Source organism: Cetorhinus maximus, chromosome 1 (genome assembly GCF_964194155.1).
Source record: "Cetorhinus maximus chromosome 1, sCetMax3.hap1.1, whole genome shotgun sequence".
Lineage (NCBI taxonomy): Eukaryota > Metazoa > Chordata > Chondrichthyes > Lamniformes > Cetorhinidae > Cetorhinus > Cetorhinus maximus.
This window is the reverse complement of record NC_135879.1, coordinates 4,883,314-4,902,288: the sequence shown is the minus strand read 5'-3', so window position 1 is coordinate 4,902,288 and position 18,975 is coordinate 4,883,314. Positions and strand designations below refer to the sequence as shown.

Sequence of the window (18,975 nt, the reverse complement as noted above, 5' to 3'; positions counted from 1 at the left end):
TTGAATACTTCCTTGTCAAATTACTCCTTCCAAAGTGTATCATCTCATACTTTTCTGGGTTAAATTCCATCTGCCACTTACCTGCCCATTTGACCATCCCGTCTATATCTTCCTGTAGCCCAAGACACTCAATCTCACTGTTAACCACCCGGCCAATCTTTGTGTCATCCGCAAACTTACTAATCCTACCCCCCACATAGTCATCTATGTCGTTTATATAAATGACAAGTAATAGGGGACCCAGCACAGATCCCTGTGGTACGCCACTGGACACTGGCTTCCAGTCACTAAAGCATCCTTCTGTATTCACCCTCTGCCTCCTACAACTAAGCCAATTTTGAATCCACCTTATCAAATTACCCTGTATCCCATGTGCCTTTGCCTTCTTTAAAGGTCTCCCATGTGGGACCTTGTCAAAGGCTTTACTGAAATCCATATTATCTACATCAATTGCAGTACCCTCATCTACATACCTGGTCACCTCCTCAAAAAATTCAATCAAATTTGTTAGGCATGACCTCCCTCTGACAAAGCCATGCTGACTATCCCTGATCAAACCTTGCCCCTCCAAGTGGAGATAGATACTCTCCTTCAGAAATTTCTCCAATAGTTTCCCTACCACTGACGTGAGACTCACTGGCCTGTAGTTCTCTGGCTTATCTCTGCAACCCTTCTTAAATAGCGGAACCACATTAGCTGTTCTCCAGTCCTGGCACCTCCCCCGTGGCCAGAGAGAAATTAAAAATTTGGGTCAGAGCCCCTGCGATCTCCTCCCTTGCCTCCCTCAGCAGTCTGGAACACAAATCATCCGGACCCGGAGATTTGTCCACTTTTAAGCCTGCCAACACCTCCAATACCTTGTCACTCACTATATCAATTTGCTTAAGAACATTGCAGTCTCTCTCCCTGAGTTCGATACCTTCGATACCTTGCCTCCCTCAGCAGTCTGGCACACAATCCTCATTCTCTTGGGTGAAGACGGACGTGAAGTATTCATTCAACACTCTAGCGATGTCCTCTGGCTCTACCTATAGATTGCCCCCTTGGTCCCTTTTGGGCCCTACTCTTTCCCTGGTTATCCTCTTCCCATTGATATTCTTATAGAATATCTTGGGATTTTCCCTACTTTTACCAGCCAGAGCTTTCTCATATCCCCTCTTTGCTCTCCTAATTGCTTTCTTAAGCTCCACCCTGCACTTTCTGTATTCCACTAATGCCTCCGCTGATTTGCTTCCATTGTACCTGCTAAAAGCCTCTCTTTTCCTTCTCATCGTAACCTGAATATCTCTGGTCATCCATGGTTCTCTGGGCTTGTTACTCCTTCCTATCACCCTAGAGGGAACATGTTGAGCCCGTACCCTCCCCATTTCCTTTTTGAACACCCCCCACTGTTCCTCTGTAGATTTCCCCACAAGTAACTTTTCCCAGCACACTTTGACCAGATCCTGCCTTATTTTACTAAAATCCACTCTCCCCCAATCCAAAACATTTTTTTGCAACTTGTCAATTTCTTTGTCCATAACAAATTTAAACTGTACCATGTTATAGTCGCTATCACTAAAATGCTCCCCCACCACCACCTCAGCCACCTGTCCGGCTTCATTCCCCAGAATTAGGTCCAGCAATGCACCGTCCCTTGTTGGACCCTCTACATATTGACCTAAAAAGTTCTCCTGTACACATTTCAAGAAATCCACTCCATCCAAGCCCTTAACACTATGTCTATCCCAATTAATGTTGGGAAAGTTGAAATCACCTAATATAATTACCCTATTGTTATTGTTTTTACACACCTCCACAAATTGTGCACATATTTGCTCCTCAATTTCCCGCTGACTACCTGGGGGGTCTATAATAAACACCTAATAATTTGGTTGCCCGTTTTTTATTCCTAAACTCTACCCACAAAGCTTCATTCGATGCCCCCTCCAAGATATCATCTCTCCTTACTGCAGTAACTGACTCCTTAACTAATAATGCAATGCGTCCTCCTCTTTTACCCCCTCCCCTGTCTTGCCTGAAGATTCTATATCCTGGAATATTGAGCTGCCAATCCTGCTCCCCCCTCAACCACGTCTCAGTGATGGCTACTATATCACAATTCCACGTGTCAATCCTCACTCTTAACTCATCCATTTTACTTGTAACACTTCTGGCATTAAAGTAGAGGCCATCCAGCCTTGCCTTACTCCCTTGAAGCTTATTGCAGCTGTACTCCCTCTGGCTTTATTGTTATACTGTATTATGATGTGTCCCTATTCTGCTAACATTCTGTGTCCCCTCCCCCTGCCAAATTAGTTTAAACTCCTCCCAACAGCACTAGCAAACCCGCCTGCAAGGATGTTAGTCCCGCTCTGGTTCAGATGTAAACTGTCCCGCTTGTATGGGTCCCACCTTCCCCAGCAACAGTCCCAGTGATCCAGGAATCTAAAACCCTCCCTCCTGCACCAACTCTTAAGCCACGAATCCATCTGTGCTATTCTCCTATTTCTGAGCTCGCTAGCACATGGCACTAGGAGTAATCCAGAGATTACAACCCGAGAGGTCTTGCTTTTTGGTCTACTGCCTAACTTCCTGAATTCTTGATGCAAGACTTCATCCCCCTTTCTACCTATGTCATTGGTACCAACATGTACCATGACCTCTGCCTTATCACCCTCCCCCTTCAGGATGCCCTGCAGCCGTTCAGTGACATCCCGGACCCTGGCACCAGGGAGGCAACATACCATCCTGGAGTCACGTTGACGGCCACAGTAGCGCCTATCTGTTCCCCTGACTATAGAATTCCCTATTACTTTTGCTCTTCCTCCCTTCCCCCCCTCCTGTACAGACAGGCTGCTTGTGGTGCCAGAAGCTTGGCTCTGTCCGCACTCCCTGGAGGAACCAGCGTCCTCATCAGCCTCCAAAACGGAATACCGATTTGCGAGCGGGACCCCCAGGGGACTCTTGAACTACCTGTCTGTTTCTCTTGGACCGCCTGGTGGTCACCCATTCCCTTCCTTCCTCAAGTCCCTTCATCTGCGGTGTGACCACCTCTCTAAACATGCTATCCACAATAGAAGAGAGGAGGAAGTGACTTGAACTGACAGTTATTGAACCATGAGATGCTTCACCATGAGTGGCTGTTGTGGTAGAGACAAATAGAACTAGACAAGAACAACAGGAAATGCGATAAGTATTTGAATAGGGAAATAAGCAAGGCTCTGGGGAGGAATGGGGTATGGGAGAGGGAGAGACAGAATGAGCTGAATGGGGTATAGGAGAGGGAGAGACAGAATGAGCTGAATGGGGTATAGGAGAGGGAGAGACAGAGTGAGCTGAATGGGGTATAGGAGAGGGAGAGACAGAGTGAGCTGAATGGGGTATAGGAGAGGGAGAGACAGAATGAGCTGAATGGGGTATAGGAGAGGGAGAGACAGAGTGAGCTGAATGGGGTATAGGAGAGGGAGAGACAGAGTGAGCTGAATGGGGTATAGGAGAGGGAGAGACAGAGTGAGCTGAATGGGGTATAGGAGAGGGAGAGACAGAATGAGCTGAATGGGGTATAGGAGAGGGAGAGACAGAATGAGCTGAATGGGGTATAGGAGAGGGAGAGACAGAATGAGCTGAATGGGGTATAGGAGAGGGAGAGACAGAATGAGCTGAATGGGGTATAGGAGAGGGAGAGACAGAATGAGCTGAATGGGGTATAGGAGAGGGAGAGACAGAGTGAGCTGAATGAGGTATAGGAGAGGGAGAGACAGAGTGGACCGAATAGACTCCCCCTGTTCTGTAGTTTCTATTATGCAATTAAAACTTTTTATTGAGTCCAGGGAGTTGTTTAGAAACATTGGGCCTGAGGTGAGTTTAGGAAACTGTGGTCTCATATGAAGTGCCCTAAACACCAAGACTTCAATGCGTAGCACTCTTGCCTCCTGTGTCAGGAGGTTGTGGCTTCGTTCCATTCCCGAGATTTTAAGCATAAAAATCACTGAGGGAATGCTGCACTGTCAGAGATGCCGTCTTTCCAATGAGACATCAAACTGAGGCCCCTGCCTGCCCTCTCAGGTGGATGTAACAGATCCCATGACACTATTCCAGAGAAGAGCAGGAGAGATTTTTGTTATTCATTCACGGGATGTGGGCATCGTTGGCTAGACCAGCATTTATTGCCCATCCCTAATTGCTCTTGAGAAGGTGGGGGTGAGCTGCCTTCTTGAACCGCTGCAATCCATGTGGTGTAGGTACACCCACAGTGCTGTTAGGGAGGGAGTTCCAGGATTTTGACCCAGCGACAGTGAAGGAACGGCCGATATATTTCCAAGTCAGGATGGTGAGTGGCTTGGAGGGGAACTTCCAGGTGGTGATGTTTCCACCAGTTCCCCCATAGTGTCCTGATCAATATTTATCCTGAAACCAATATCACTGGAACCGCGAAGTATTTTTTAAAATTAAGTCACTATTGTAATTTAGGAAATGTGGCAGTCAGTTTGCGCACAGCAAGATTCCACAAACAGCAATATGTTAGGTTTTTTTTTAAAAGTGATGTTGTTTGTGGGATAAATACTGTCCCAGGAACTGGGGGAGATCTCCCCTCCTCTCCTTCCAAATACTGCCACAGGATCTTTTACGTTCACCTGACCTTTATCTCCACGGAGTGTGTCAAGTTCCTCCAGCCTTACTGCCACAGTGGCCAAGTTTCCACTTTTCAAAATGGCATTACGGTATACATTACACACAAGAGCACCTTCATCCTCTTAGGCGAAAACGAGCATTGCCAGGATCCATCATGTGCAGCCTAATCCTGTTCAATGCAGTTCAACCTTTTATCTCAAATAAAATCAAATCCTTTATAAATCGAATTCTTCAAACTGTACTGTCACTCTGGGGCCACTTAAGATCAAACTGCCTTTATCCTTTCCCATCAATTTGCAAAATTTATTCTGACAAAGGCAACTGCACAGGCAAAGGGGCTGTCCAAGGCAAAACAAAAGTTCACTTTTTTTTCCAGACGCTGTACACACTATGACATTTCTATTGCTGAAAAAAGAGACATGTCGAAACTTTTCACCTTGCACTCATCAGGGCATTTCGCAAAAATAAGTTTCAAACGACGCTTGGCAGTTAATTGTCAGTCACAATCCCTGGTGCATTCGCCACGGCAACAGCTCTACCAATCAGAGTCTACTTGCCAACCAATCAGCACTCTCTTCACATGCAGTATAAATTGTTGTTTTCCCCTCATGTTTGTATTCTTGTGAAGTGTCCTGATGGGTGCAAGAAGAAAACTTTCGACAGGTCTCTTTTTTTCAGCCACACTCAGGTTCTATACAATCAAATGGCTCTAACATTTCTCGCTCATTCAGATGTGTTTTTTCTCATGTCGATGCCCCCCTCCGCTCCGGCAGCAGTTGTCTTCTGCAAATGGAAAGTTGCCCCCTGTATTCTCCATGTCTGACTCAGGAGGTTCATGGGTTCAAATCCCAGCCATTCCAGATACCTGAGCACAAATTCCAGGCTGTCACTCCCAGGGAGCGCTGCACCATTGAAGCTGCCAACTTTCAGTTGCAACATTAAAACAATCTGCTCGCTCAGGGGGACGTAAAACACCCACAGCCACTATTTTGAGGAAGAGCAGGGGAGTTCACCCCAGTTTCCTGGGGCCAATATTTATTCCCCAATCAACATCATTAAAGACAGATTATCTGGTCATTATAACATTGCTTTTTGTGGGAGCTTGCTGTGCGCAAAATGACTGCCAATTCAACAATGACTTACACTTCAAAAGACCTTCAATGGCTGTTAAGTGCTTCGGGACATCCTGAGGTTATGAAAGGTGCCATATAAATGCAAGTGCTTTCCTTCCCTTGCATTAAACCGGGCTGAACATATGACATCAACCCTGTTCGCACTCCGCTTCACAATTAATTGTCTTTAAAGACAAGAAAGTGACAAACGGTTAAGTATTTCTACACACAGAACATTCTTTTACTGCTTAACTACAATTGGATCGAGAACTCTCCAGTTTTTGTAAGTTTGCAATTTGAGTCACCCATGCAAATATGTTGCTTGAAAAATTGTGTTTTACGTCATTCTGTTATTGTGCTGAAAGTTCAAGATACATAAATATTTTGTGCATTCACTGTCAATTCCAATACTTTGGCGTACTAGTAAAAGGTGCTGAGAAAAATAATTCGGAGCACGACTCCGCTAAGCCAATATTGTTTGAAAATCTTGTCAATGAAGATTCTTTAGGAGACAAAGTCTGAAAGAAGCTAGCCCTTTCAGGAGAACTAGGCCGATCACACCATGCGTGGCGCACAATAAATTAGGAGTTCAATCCTCGGACTCCATCTTCTAGAGTCTTAAGCAATCACAATCCAATTTCACAGAGGAGCCTGAAATATATGCTGGGCCTCTGATTTGTATAATCATTGATCCCAACATCGGTTCCAGGTGTATGTTCATGGCATCCTAACTGATATGTCCTGCGATGCACTTCTGGTGCATAGTGAACGTGCACATGCCATATTGGGCCCTGAGCAATCTCGTGGCAATGGTCTAATTTATTGTGCACCGCGCATGGTGCGCCATGCAGTCTAGTTCTCCTGAGACCACATCTGGAGTATTGTGTACTGGTTAGGTCTCCTTACTTAAGAAAGGATATGATTGCATTAGAAGCAGTTCAGAGAAGGTTCACTGGCCTGATTCCTAGGACGAATGGGTCGTCTTATGAGGCCTGGTTTAGCAGGTTGGACCTATACCCATTAGAGTTCAGTAGGATGACAGGTGATATTATTGAAACATATAAGATCCTGAGAGGGCTTGACAGTGGATGCTGAGAGGATGTTTCCCCTTGTGTGGGAATCTAGAACCAGGGCGCACAGTTTAAAATTGAGTGGTTTCCCATTTAAGACTGAAGTAAGCAGAATTGTTTTCTCCCAGGGGGTCGTTAGGTCTGTGGAATTCTCTTCCTCAGAAAGCAGTGGAGGATGGGTCATTGCATTTATTCAAAGATGAGTTAGACAGATTTTTTTTGATAGACAAGGGGGTCAAGGGTTACGAGAGGGCTGACAGGAAAGTGGAGTTGAGGCCACAATCAGCTCAGCCATGGCGCAGCGTGCTTGAGGGGCCAAATGGTCTACTCTTGCAACTAATTCTTGTGATGTGCCACTCGCTGCTGCAGATAAGGTAATGTGGTTTACTGAAACGGGCTACTTCATTTGTAGGGATTAGAGATGGGTGTGGGAGAAATTAAGTGCATTTGGGAAGTAAGTTGCGTGATTATTGGCAAGGGAAGTGTTGAGAATTTGTGGTATATTTTCTAATCAAGCCATGGTACTGAAGGACAATGAGTTGTTGGTGGGTGATTGAGGTAATTGGTTCAGAGTATTAAGGTGGCAATGAGTTGGGGCATGCAGAGTGGGATTGATGGCTGGTGTGGAGCAAAAAAGATAGTTGTGAATGCAAATTGGAAAAGAAGATTATTTTTTTCTTTCATGGGATGTGGGTATCCCATCACAAATTTCCCTTAAACTGCGTAAACAGAGGGCAATTCAGGGCAATTCAGAGTCACATGTAGGCCAGACCAGGTAAAAATAGCAGATTTCCTTCCCTCAAAGGCATTAGTGAACTAAACGGTTTTTTTAAAACAATAATTGAAGATAGTTGTTATGGTGTAACTTTATATTCCCTATTTATTAACTGGATTTAAATTCCACCACTGGTAGTGGGATTTGAACCCATATAGAGCCTAGGCTATTGGATTGCTAGACTAGTTTCATAATAGGGTTAAATTGGGAATCTAAAGGATAGCTAATTAGCATTTCTACCTTGATACAAGGTGATTAATGTTGCCTTAGAGATGGGTTTGGAGCAGGGAAGAGTCCATAGGAATCCATTAAAAGATCAGATTACAGGTTCTCCTAAAAATATCAATGAACTTCACACAGGCTCAGTCTGCAAGAGGGGGAGAATGCTGAGAGTTAGAGGCAGCAAGTCTCTGTAGTGCACCACGCCAGAATGTGGGTGGGAGCTCGTGCTCAGATTGAAGAGACCAGGGTTGTGGGGGTTTAAACACAGATGGAAGATTTGCCTGTCTTTGACTAGAGGAAAGGGTCTCCAGGGTAACTCACCCTAGAAAGTCAGTTCGGGAACTAGACGTTATCTGGCTGGAAAAGGAAAAAGGAACTAAGAATCACTTTGGACTGGTTCCTGTGACCACTTGAGGGATAGTGTAAAGAATAACTGCAGAGGGAGTTTTTTGGTCATTTTAAATGTTACATGGGTTTTAGTTTAGAGTATAAGTTGGCTACTGAAATAGTGTTTAGTCAATGCTGCTTTCAGTTTGCATGTTACAGTAAAAGTCTTAAAACCTTGCTGTTCAATTCCTTTCAGTTGGCCAATGGGAATTCAAATCTCTTTTTAAAAGTTATTGGTCTCCACAGGGATCATAACAGTACCAGAGGTAAAAGATTTAAGGGAGAGGGACCCAAGCAGGACCGGAACAAAGAATGTTCCACACATATCCCACAAGAAAGTGGACATAGTCAGGACCCATGGCGACACCTATTGTTTGGAGGAAGTGAGAAGAGTCAAAGGAGAAATTGTTCAATATGAGAACACGTTCAGCCAGGTAGAGGAGAGTGGTGGATGTGATTTGATTGGGCCTCCATTCAAGGATGGGGGTAGAAAGGGGGTGGCAGAGACCCTTTTGAACTGTGAGGAGAGGAAGAGATTAATCATGAAGCAAGGAGGAGCAATGCCTCTGGCTTTCCTGGGCTGGATGAATTTTGGCAGTTAGGTTCAATAGGGGCATGTTCTAAAACAGCAGAGCCTCCAACTCACTGTCAGCCACCATGTGGGAGATTCACTTGCATTTAATCAATTTTATAACATGAGTATTGCTGAGAAGAAACATGCTGTTGAAGCTTTCTGTCTTGCACTCATCAGGACAGATACAAGAATGCCAAATTTCAAAGGAACAACAATTTATACTGCATGAGAAAAGGGTGCTGATTGGACAACTAGACACTTGATAGTATAGAACTTGAGTATTGCTAAAAAAAATGTGACTATTTTTATACCTGAGGCAGAGGTACAACAAAGACCAAATTTGTGATATCATCAATATATTTGGCTCACAGGTAAGTTAAGAACAGGTAAGTTGTCCCTTTTCTCATGCATATAAATAGTTGCTTCCTTGGAAATTTGGCATTCTTGTGTCTGTCCTGATGAGTGCAAGATGAAAAGCTTTGACAACATGTCTCTTTTTATCAGCAATGCTCAAATTGCATAACAATTGAATGATAAGTGTTTCACTACTGTTGCTTACATATTGTGGATTGTAATATGCAGGACCGAGTATCCCATCCTTGGAAGGAGGTAAGTGCCGAGACAGAGCTCCGTCTTCAGCTTCTTCATAGCCATAGGATTGATTCGATGAAGGGATTGATGGGGCACTGGCTGAAGGGATTGGGACTACCTGCAAGGAAAGAGGAGAAAATTATCACACTTTGCTCCGAATTACCACAAACCCTAGCAGTGCCCGTGAGGTTGAAGGCCTCCCAAGTAGCACCCTTAGGGAATATAGCTTCACCTCTCACCCCATTTCTCATATACTGTCTAAATGCTGTGCAGAGGAAATGCGTTCAGTGCGGTGCAGGGATGAAGATGTGCATCAAGTTAGGTAACCGTTCTACTGCCGGTATAATGGGCAAGTTAAAAAAAAAAGCAAAAGAAAGATTTGCGTTCACACAATGCCTTTCACTATCTCAGGATGCCCAAAGCGACTAAAATTGGGGATGCACTACAGCCAGGAATTGGAGGAGCAGTGGATATATCGGAAGATATAGGGCTGGAAGAAGTCACAGTGATAGGGAGGGGCAAGGCCTTGGAGAGATGTGAAAAAAAAGGCGATGAGAATTTTACTGGGAGCCAGTGTCAGTGAGTGCGCGAAAGGGTGAAATGGGTGAGCAGAGCTCGGTGCAATTTAAAATACAGGGCAGCAGACTTTTGGATGAGCTCAAGTTTACGGAGAGTGCAAGGTGCAAAGCCAACTAGGAGAGCACTGAAACAGCTGTGCAGGTTGGCTCTACTCCACGTGTGTCCCATCGCAAACAGTAAAAATCCCAGGCCTGCTGAGAGGTAAGAGGCAAAAACAAAGCTTGGTCAGCGAGGCCCAGTTTATCCATCTCAATCAAGCCAAGTGCTGCATCCAGTGACAGATCTATCGTCCATTAGTGCACCTGGCTGTATGGTTAATTATCAGTGTTTCTCTGCCACACTGTGGACCAATGTTAGATACAGAGTCTACTAGAGGGTTGACTACAGGATTATAATTATTGCAGAAGCAATAATTGGCTATAAGGAAATTGAGGAGCACAAGCCTGAGCTCTTGCTAGGCAGGCAGCAGCCCCTTATCAAATACTAGTTTGTCTCTGATTTACATTGTGGTTCAAGACCCACTCCAGGATTAGAACGTACAATCCAGACTGACACTTTCTCCGACTTCCTGTCTTTTGGATGGGACATTGAGCTGGAGTTCCACATGGCTCTTCAGGTTGGCTTTAGGGATTCTATCTATTTTTTTTTCCCCAAAAACAGCACAACACTCAAGTGGGATTTGAACCCACAGCTCTTCTATCTCAGAGTGCTACCGGCAGCTCCATAGCTGAAACCTCAGGTAGCTCCAATTGGGGTTGGGGAACCAGCAGACCAGCTCCCCGGCCAATTTCTCAGGAGTGCCCAGACCAGATCCGGGGCTGGTATCAAGGTACTCCCCACCTGTTTTTCCAAACTTTGTTTGCTTTTTTGCTGTATGCAGCAACATCACCTTGTAAATTATGGTGTAACTCCCATCAGTCATGCTGGGAGCACTGTAAGTGTCAATCGTGAGTTCAGCTTGTTGTAATTTGCAGAGACTTTAAATAGATTCTGCTGTAAAATAAAACTGTCTTTACCCTAAAATGTATGCCAGCCATAGCTTACTTGGTAGCATTTGTGCCGCTGAGTCCAAAGGTTGTGGGTTCAAGTCCCGCTCCTGGACTTAAATACAGAAATTGGGGCTGGTGATGTAGTGAGGGAGTGCTGCACTGTTACAGGATGCTATCAATCAGATGAGATGTTATGCCAAGGCCCATCTTGGGTGTGTGTAAAAGAACCTGAGGCACTATTTTGAGGAAGAGCAGGGGAGCTCTCCCCAGTGTCCTGGGGCCAATGCTCATCTCTCACTCAACATCAATAAAGCTAACTATCTGGTCATTATCACGTTGCTGTTTGTGAGACCTTGCTGTGTCAAATTGGCTGCTACATTTCCTACATTACAATACTGAGCGCTTTTTAAAAAGCACTTCATTGACTGTAAAGCACTTTGGGACATCCTGAGATCATAGAAAGATGCAAGTCTTTCATCAAAATAGATTCCATTTGTTGTAAATCCCCCATCAATCCTGCCTGGAAACCCATCTGCTGTAACTCATGTGAGTTTTGCTTGCTGTAGTTCAAAGACACCTTGTTTGAACAACTCTGTTGAATAAATGAACAGCCGTAATATAAAACAAAAACAGAATTACCTGGAAAAACTCAGCAGGTCTGGCAGCATTGGTGGAGAAGAAATCAGTTAACGTTTCGAGTCCTCATGACCCTTCGGCAGAACTGAGTATAGTTAGGAGAGAGGTGAAATATCTTTCATATTTCATGAGGACTCGAAACGTTAACTGATTTCTTCTCCACCGATGCTGCCAGACCTGCTGAGTTTTTCCAGGTAATTCTGTTTTTGTTTTGGATTTCCAGCATCCGCAGTAGCTTTTAGCTTTATGTTTTTATATCTGCCGTAATATAAACCCTGTTCACTGAAAATCCTCCCGTAACCCTGTCCCGCCTTCAATTCATTGACTGCCACAGTGGTGCCAATACACTGGGTTTTTTTAAACAAACGTCTACAATTACGTTTTGATATTGAGGCTAGTATACTACACATTCATCATCAACACAGCTTCAATGATGTTGCCATTGTGGCTGCTGAATAAGGATCATGACTCCGACCTAGAGAAAGCGCAGCCAGTGCTACTGCATAGAACAGATTGGAGCTCACCGTTGAGTACTGCGGTTTGAAGTTTTTACTCGTTTTTTCTATGGGGCGGACATCGTAGGTGCCCGGTCCTGGTAGGTCTGCTCCAACTGTTTTGAAACGAGCCTCCTTGTTCCTCATGCTCTGCCCTCCTTTGATGTGTTCCTGAAATTCACAACACAGAATTGGTGTCTTGTGTTAGGACTTTACTCAGGTTAATGAGGACAAATGCTACAGTGCATGGTTTGTTGGCAATTTAAGGCCCATGGGTTCAGTTTCAGTTTCAATTTATTCAGAGATACAATTCATGAACAGAGGTATGGGAGGAGGCCGTTCAGCCCATCAAACCTGTTCTGCCATTCAAATAGATCAAGGCTGATTTGTATCATGACTCCATCTAGGTTCCACAGTCCTTCATACACTTGCCTGACCGAAGTCTATCTGTCTCAGTGTTGAAATTATCAATTGGCCCCCATCTTCGAAGGCTTTAGAGTGAGTGAGTTCCAGGTTTCCACCACCCTCTGTGTGAAGAAGTTCATCACCCCTGAACAGCCTGACTCTAATTTTAAGGTTTTGCTCCTTGAGCCAGCTCTGCCATTCATTAAGCTCATGACTGATCTGATTGTGACCTTAACTCAACTTCCCTGCCCCTTGACAATCAAACATCTGTCTTCTCGCACCAGAGTAAATAGTTTCTCCCCATTGACCCTATCAAATCCTTTAATTGTCTCAGCAACCTCAATTAATATTCAATAATCAAGAGAATGTAAACCTAATCGATTCGGCCTCTCCTCGTAAGTTAACTCTTTTTAGCTCTGGAGTCATTCTGGCTCAGTAAGTTAAGATCACTTGTTCAAAATTTGGCACTGAAAATAGTTTGAAAAATAACTTTCCAATTGTTATTATACAGCAAAGGAGACACACACACAAGGTTTTTCTCGTGTTGCGCTTGGGTTTAAATAATCACCTGAATACAGTGCCCAGATGAAAATTGGGCCAAGAAGCCTGCCCATCCAGAGCAGAAACTGCCCAGTTTTCCATCGCTAACTTACACAGGCACGCACCCAACCCTTCTGATCCAGTCTGCCTCCAGGCGATTTTGCATGCCCCAGGCCACAAAGTTCAAACCCTCCTTCCCATTAACTCGCGGGCATCTCACAGTCATTATTAAAAGATGCAGAGATTCCCATTTAGGATTGATTCACAAATCAGGCAAAAGAGACCAAAAAATAAAATTTTAAAATTCTAAAAAAAATCTCTGGGTCCACCAACAAGAAAGAGACGAGATGAAGAGAAGTTGTTTGACGCAGTGAGTTATGATCTGGAACTCGCTGCCTGAGAGGGCGGTGGAAGCAAATTCAATAACAACTTACAGCACGCTTGAAGGGGAAAGGTTTTCAGGGCTATGGGGAAAAGAGTGGAGGTTGGTGCTGGGACGAATTGGATCGTTCTTGCTAAGAGCTGGCAGTAGCACGATGGGCTGAATGGCCTCTTTCAGTGCTGTATCATTCTTTGACTGTATGGTTCTAAAGGGATAGAGCTGAGTTGCTTGGGTTTTGTGGAACAATTTCTGGACCTCAAGCGTCTGCAAATGGCTCAGGGAAGGAGTCCCGTTTGGCCAACAATGCTGTAGATTTGCATACTCCTGATTTCCAAGAAATATGAAGGAAATGATCAGGAAAGTAAAAATAGAATGAATTACTTTTCGGAGATGGTGTGTGAAGATCAAAGCCTAACTGTTTTATAATGACAAACCGTGTAACGAAGAAGAAAACTGATATTGGTGGATAGTTTAAACATCCAAACAATCCAATGGGTCTCGCTCGGAGTATACAGCAGAAACATTCATTATTACCACCCCCATCAACATTTGGTTTGATTTATCTGCATATTAAGCCTTATTTTTTTTTTAAATGAATTGCTAAAGGGGAGATTTGCACTGCTCAGTGTGATTTTTGAGAACAGTAATTTGTTTGATGTTTATGTTCTTAAAGTGGACATTTTCAGGGAAATGTGAATAAATTATACACAAGTGTCTACTCCACTGTGCCCCATCACAGAGTTAGATGAGTTAGATCCTGCTTTGAATTTTAAAAGCTGTTCAGTCAGATTGAAAATAACCATCATGTAGTGGCTCTGATCATTGAAATCCCCAAATTAATTGCTCCACAATTGGTGGCTGTGTCTTCAACTGCCCGGTGCCCTAAGCTCTGGAGATCCCTCCCTAAATCTCTCCAATTTTCTACCTCTCTTTCCTTAAGACTCTCCCTGAAACCAACCTCCTTGACCAAGCTTTTGGCTATCTGCCCCAATATCACTTTTAGTGGTTCTGTGTCTAACTTTGCATTATAATGCTCCTGTGAAGAACTTTGGGGTGTTTTATTACATTAAAGGTGCTTTATAAATATAGCTTGTTATTATTAGGTAGAAGTTACATGGAATATACAACACAGAAACGGGGCAGATCAGCCCAACCAGTCCGCGTCCCCATTTATACTCCAACTGAGCCCCCTTCCTTCCTCATCTAACTCTATCAGCATTACCCTCAATTCTCCCTCGTGTGTTCATCCAGCTTCCCCTTTGGGGCATCTATGCTCCTCCTCCAGGTAACGGGGCATTAGTGACCATGGACTTCCATTGGAATGGTCCATGATGATGCTTGGCGGTTTGCCATGGCTGACCAGGAAACTCTCTCACTCTTGCCACCTGCCATCAGGCATATTGGAAGGATTTCAAGGCTGATAATCAACCCGAATTTCCACATTATGAATGCCCTAACGTCAGCCGTCAAATCCAGAAGTGGGATTTGAACCCAGGGCTTCTGGCCCAGAAGCAGGGACGCTACCCACTGCATCACAAGACCTCCCCACATCGACGCTATTCACCTCAATTACTCCCTGTGGTAGTGAGTTCCACATTTGCATCATTCTCTGGGTAAAGAAGTTTGTTTAGAAAGAAATAATCAACTGCTTTAAAAGGAGAAGGTTACTACACTCTTTAATATTTCAGTTTGATCGTTTATAATTTTTAAAAAATTTGTTCTTCAGGTATACTTGACATTGGTGGGACAGTATTTATTGGCCATCCATAGTTACCCTGAGAGCTTTAAGAGATCGCCATGTACGGACAGGAGTCTCATTTCAGTTGGCAGGTTCCCTTCCCTGAATGTCAACCAGTTGGGCTACTATGACAACCTGGCTGCTTTCAAGGTCACTTACTAAGTGCTAGCCCATAATTTACCAGAATTTATTGAACTCAAGTCATCGCAACTTGCTCAGTGAGGTGGGCTTTGAATGCACCAGCGCGGTACAATAATTACATTGGCTATTGATGCCCATTTGCTTCAGTTGAATTCTCGAATATGGCTAATTTTATTCAAATAAAGCAAAAAATACAAAAATTATAAAAACATGATCTAAGGTGAACATTTGAATATTTCCAAGAAAAATATCCCCTCCTACACAAGCAATGAGAGTTTATCAGTGAAGTATGCAAATTATTATCCTTTGCATCTCTATATACATATTCATTAGTGAATATTTTGGCAGAGACTCTTAATATTAATAATCCGATCAATGACTTGTTACCACCCAAATTCATTAAATACATAGATATATATAGTTAGCTTGTCTCTAGAAATTTTTATGCAAGTTATGTTAATTGTAGAAATATGCAGGATTTGTAATGAGATGTCCTGTCAAATGAACGGTAATCTACAATGACAGGTACAAAGGAACTGTACGTATTTCATGGACAAGAAAGGGCAACGTGTGTATGTACAAATAACAAGATTTATTGTGTAATTATTTAGAATTATTTGTTCTCCTGACAAAGTGGGCTTACCTTTATCTGCTACATTGAGCTGGCAATAAGTCTATCTTACCTGCACTGGAGCAATGTCATAATGCTGTGGGCCCGGAGACAGAAGAGCACCCGGAACATTGAATACAGAATCATGGTCACGGTTTGCCAAAGACATAAAGGGAGCGTATCCGTCTGCAGAAAGGAACTCGTGTTACTGGGATTTTTATGTTTAACCAATAAACAAACTTTTTAGGAATCTATATTAAAATGTTATGCAAAGCCTCGGGGGTTAATAAATCACCTCACGGTTCCTTCCCAAAATCTCGCAAAATCCTCAAAAAATAATGTTGATTAATTAAAATCGATTAGCCACGTATAGCTGCCCATCAACGGATGGGACCTGGTGGAGAGTTGCAGGTATATGGGAATGGACGTGTGAAAGGTTTTAAAAGGTAAATTCGGTGATTTGCACTCCCGGTAGGGAGCTGTGCTTGGTAGAAGTGAAGTTCATTGAATTTGGGCTGCGATAAAATGAACTTGCCCTAACGCGATTCCCTTAACATAGGACTATGTCCTAAGGTGCATCACAGAGGCAGTAGGAAAAGAAATGGGCATCAGGCCAAAGAGGAAACCATTTGAAGAACCAAAACCAGAAGGTTGTTGAAAGAAGTGGGTTTAAAAGTCTTAAAGTTGTCATCTGTGACTCACTCGGTAGCATTCTTATCTCTGATACAGAAGGCATTGGGCTTAATCCCACTTCAGAGCAGAAAAATCTGGACTGGCTCTCTGGTGCCAGTGCTGAGGGAGTGCTGCACTGTCAGAGGTACCATCTTTTGGATGAAATGTAAAACCAAGACCCAGACTCCTCTTTTCAGGTGGACATAAAAAAACCCAATGGCACCATTTTGAAAAGAGCACACGGGTTCTCCCCAGCGCCCTGCCCTCAATGAACCCGACCAAAACAGGTTATCTGCTCATTGTTGTTTATAGGATCTTCCTGTGTGCAACTTGGCTGCTACGGCCATCCATAGTTACATGACAACAGGAACTATTCAAAAGTACTTAGCTGGCTGTAAAATCCAGAGATTAACGTGAAAAGCAAATCTTCCTTTCTTTTCAAAGACGGGAGGGAGGTGGTGAGGCAAAGACTTTAAAGAGAAAAGTGACAAAAATTGGGGCCAAGACAGATGAAAGCACAGCTACCAAGGATGGGGCAAAGGCAGCATGAGACACACAAGAGGCCAGAGTTAGAAGATGGAAGATCTGGTGGGAGTGTTATCAGACAAAATTTGACACCAAGCCGCATAAGGTACCAGATTGACCCACGGCAGAGTGATGCAGAATTCTACAAAGGTAGCAGAGCAGCACAGGGTTTTATCCAAATATTAATTTCCATGGCCCAAGGACTACGATTTTGCAGCAATACCAGTGGCTGAGAAGCGGAGAGTCATTATGAGTATGTTCAATCAGCACCAATGACCAGCAGAATACTCTAGTCAGCAGCCAGTAAGACCAATTGTTCAGTAGATCCATCCATTCAAAAAAAGCATTACAGAAATTGCCAGTACCCCTTCAGATCTGTTTAAACACAAAAGCAACAGTCCAACAGGAGGTCACTTTCCAAACATTTTCGAAAAAACCAAATTCCTGGAGTTTTAAATGGCGAGGTCACCGAAAGGCAGGTAGAAATAGGTAGAAAGGAATAGGAGTTTATGTAGATAGGGTGAGATGAAGTAGGATGAGACAAGGCTTGTGTGGAGCATAAACACCAGGAACCTGCTGGGTTGAATGGCCTGTTTCTCTGCTGTTAGTACTTTGTAATAATCAAACCTACCCTTCCCCCAGAGAGACCTCATTTTTAAATGTAATTTTATTAAGAGGATACATCAATGAGTCAGTCTTGAGAGAAGACTGGACTGAGAGATGGTGGAGGAGGAAAGGGATTTCCGTTTATTCTGTAGTCAGTGTCTAAAAATGAAGAGGGTTCAGTTAAATTAGTGAGCATGCATGAGTAGCACTGCTGCAGTATTTACTGTGGTGGTCCAGCCATTGTTGTGGTGAATGGTATTCCACACGCATTGTATTCCTGAATGCTTGTTTCACACTTTGTAAACTCTTGGAAACTGCTCTGCACTCTCTCTTTGTTTCTAGACCCAATCCTGAGGCAAAAATCTCTGCTGTCTAATAGTGGCTTTGTAAGGACCTGCTGCTTAGTTGCAAATTAACACCCAAAAGAGAAGAGTACATTAAATAAGTAGCTATGCAGCAAATTTATTTTTTCGGTGCCTTTCAGCTTCATGCTCTCGTCTGGACCTGGAAAAATTTATCAATTTTGCTTCCAATTTCCACCCCTCTATCACCTTCACATGGTCAATCTCCAACACTTCCTTTTCCTTCCTTGGCCTCTCTGTCTCCATTTCTGGTGATAGACTGTCCACCAATATTCACTACAAGCCCACCAACTCCCACAGCTGCCTCGACTACAGGTCCTCACACCCCGCTTCCTGTAAGGACTCCATCCCATTCTCTCAGTTCCTTTGCCTCCGTCGCATCTCTTCCAATGATGCCACTTTCCAAAACAGCGCTTCTGACATGTCTTCCTTCTCCCTTAACTGAGGTCTCCCACCCACTGTGGTTGACAGGGCCCTCAACCGTGTCCGACCCATCTCCCGCACCTCTGCCCTAACACCTTCCCCTCTCTCCCAGAACCATGATAGGATCCCCCTTGTCCTCACTTTTCATCCCACCAGCCTCCTCATTCAAAGGGTCATCCTCTGCCATTTCTGCCAATTCCAGCATGATGCCACCACCAAAGACATCTTCCCCTCACCCCCACCCCTGTCAGCACTCCATAGCAATTGTTCCTTCCGGACACCCTGGTCCACTCCTCCATCACCCCCAAAACCACATCCCCTTCCCAAGGCACCTTCCCACACAACCGCAGAAGGTGCAACACCTGCCCCTTTACCTTCTCCCTCCTCACCATCCAAGGGCCCAAACACTCCTTTCAAGTGAAGCAGCATTTCACTTGTACCTCCTTCAATTTAGTCTACTGCATTCGCTGCTCCCAATGCGGTTTCCTCTACATTGGGGAAACCAAACACCAACTAGGTGACCGCTTT

General features: G+C 44.0%; 1 protein-coding gene across 1 annotated transcript in view; it reads right to left on the bottom strand.

The window, feature by feature from the left end:
• The window catches only part of stpg2 (sperm-tail PG-rich repeat containing 2), a 349,639-nt gene extending 333,596 nt beyond the window's left edge, over positions 1-16,043 (bottom strand). Inside the window, exons 1-3 of the mRNA XM_078570506.1 lie at positions 15,933-16,043; positions 12,074-12,214; positions 9,314-9,463 (exon numbers count right to left, since the gene is read on the bottom strand). Of these exons, the coding sequence (XP_078426632.1) occupies positions 9,314-9,463; positions 12,074-12,214; positions 15,933-16,028 (387 nt within the window). The 5' untranslated portion in view covers positions 16,029-16,043. The remainder of the gene's footprint in view (positions 1-9,313; positions 9,464-12,073; positions 12,215-15,932) is intronic.
• Positions 16,044-18,975: the final 2,932 nt, after the last annotated feature.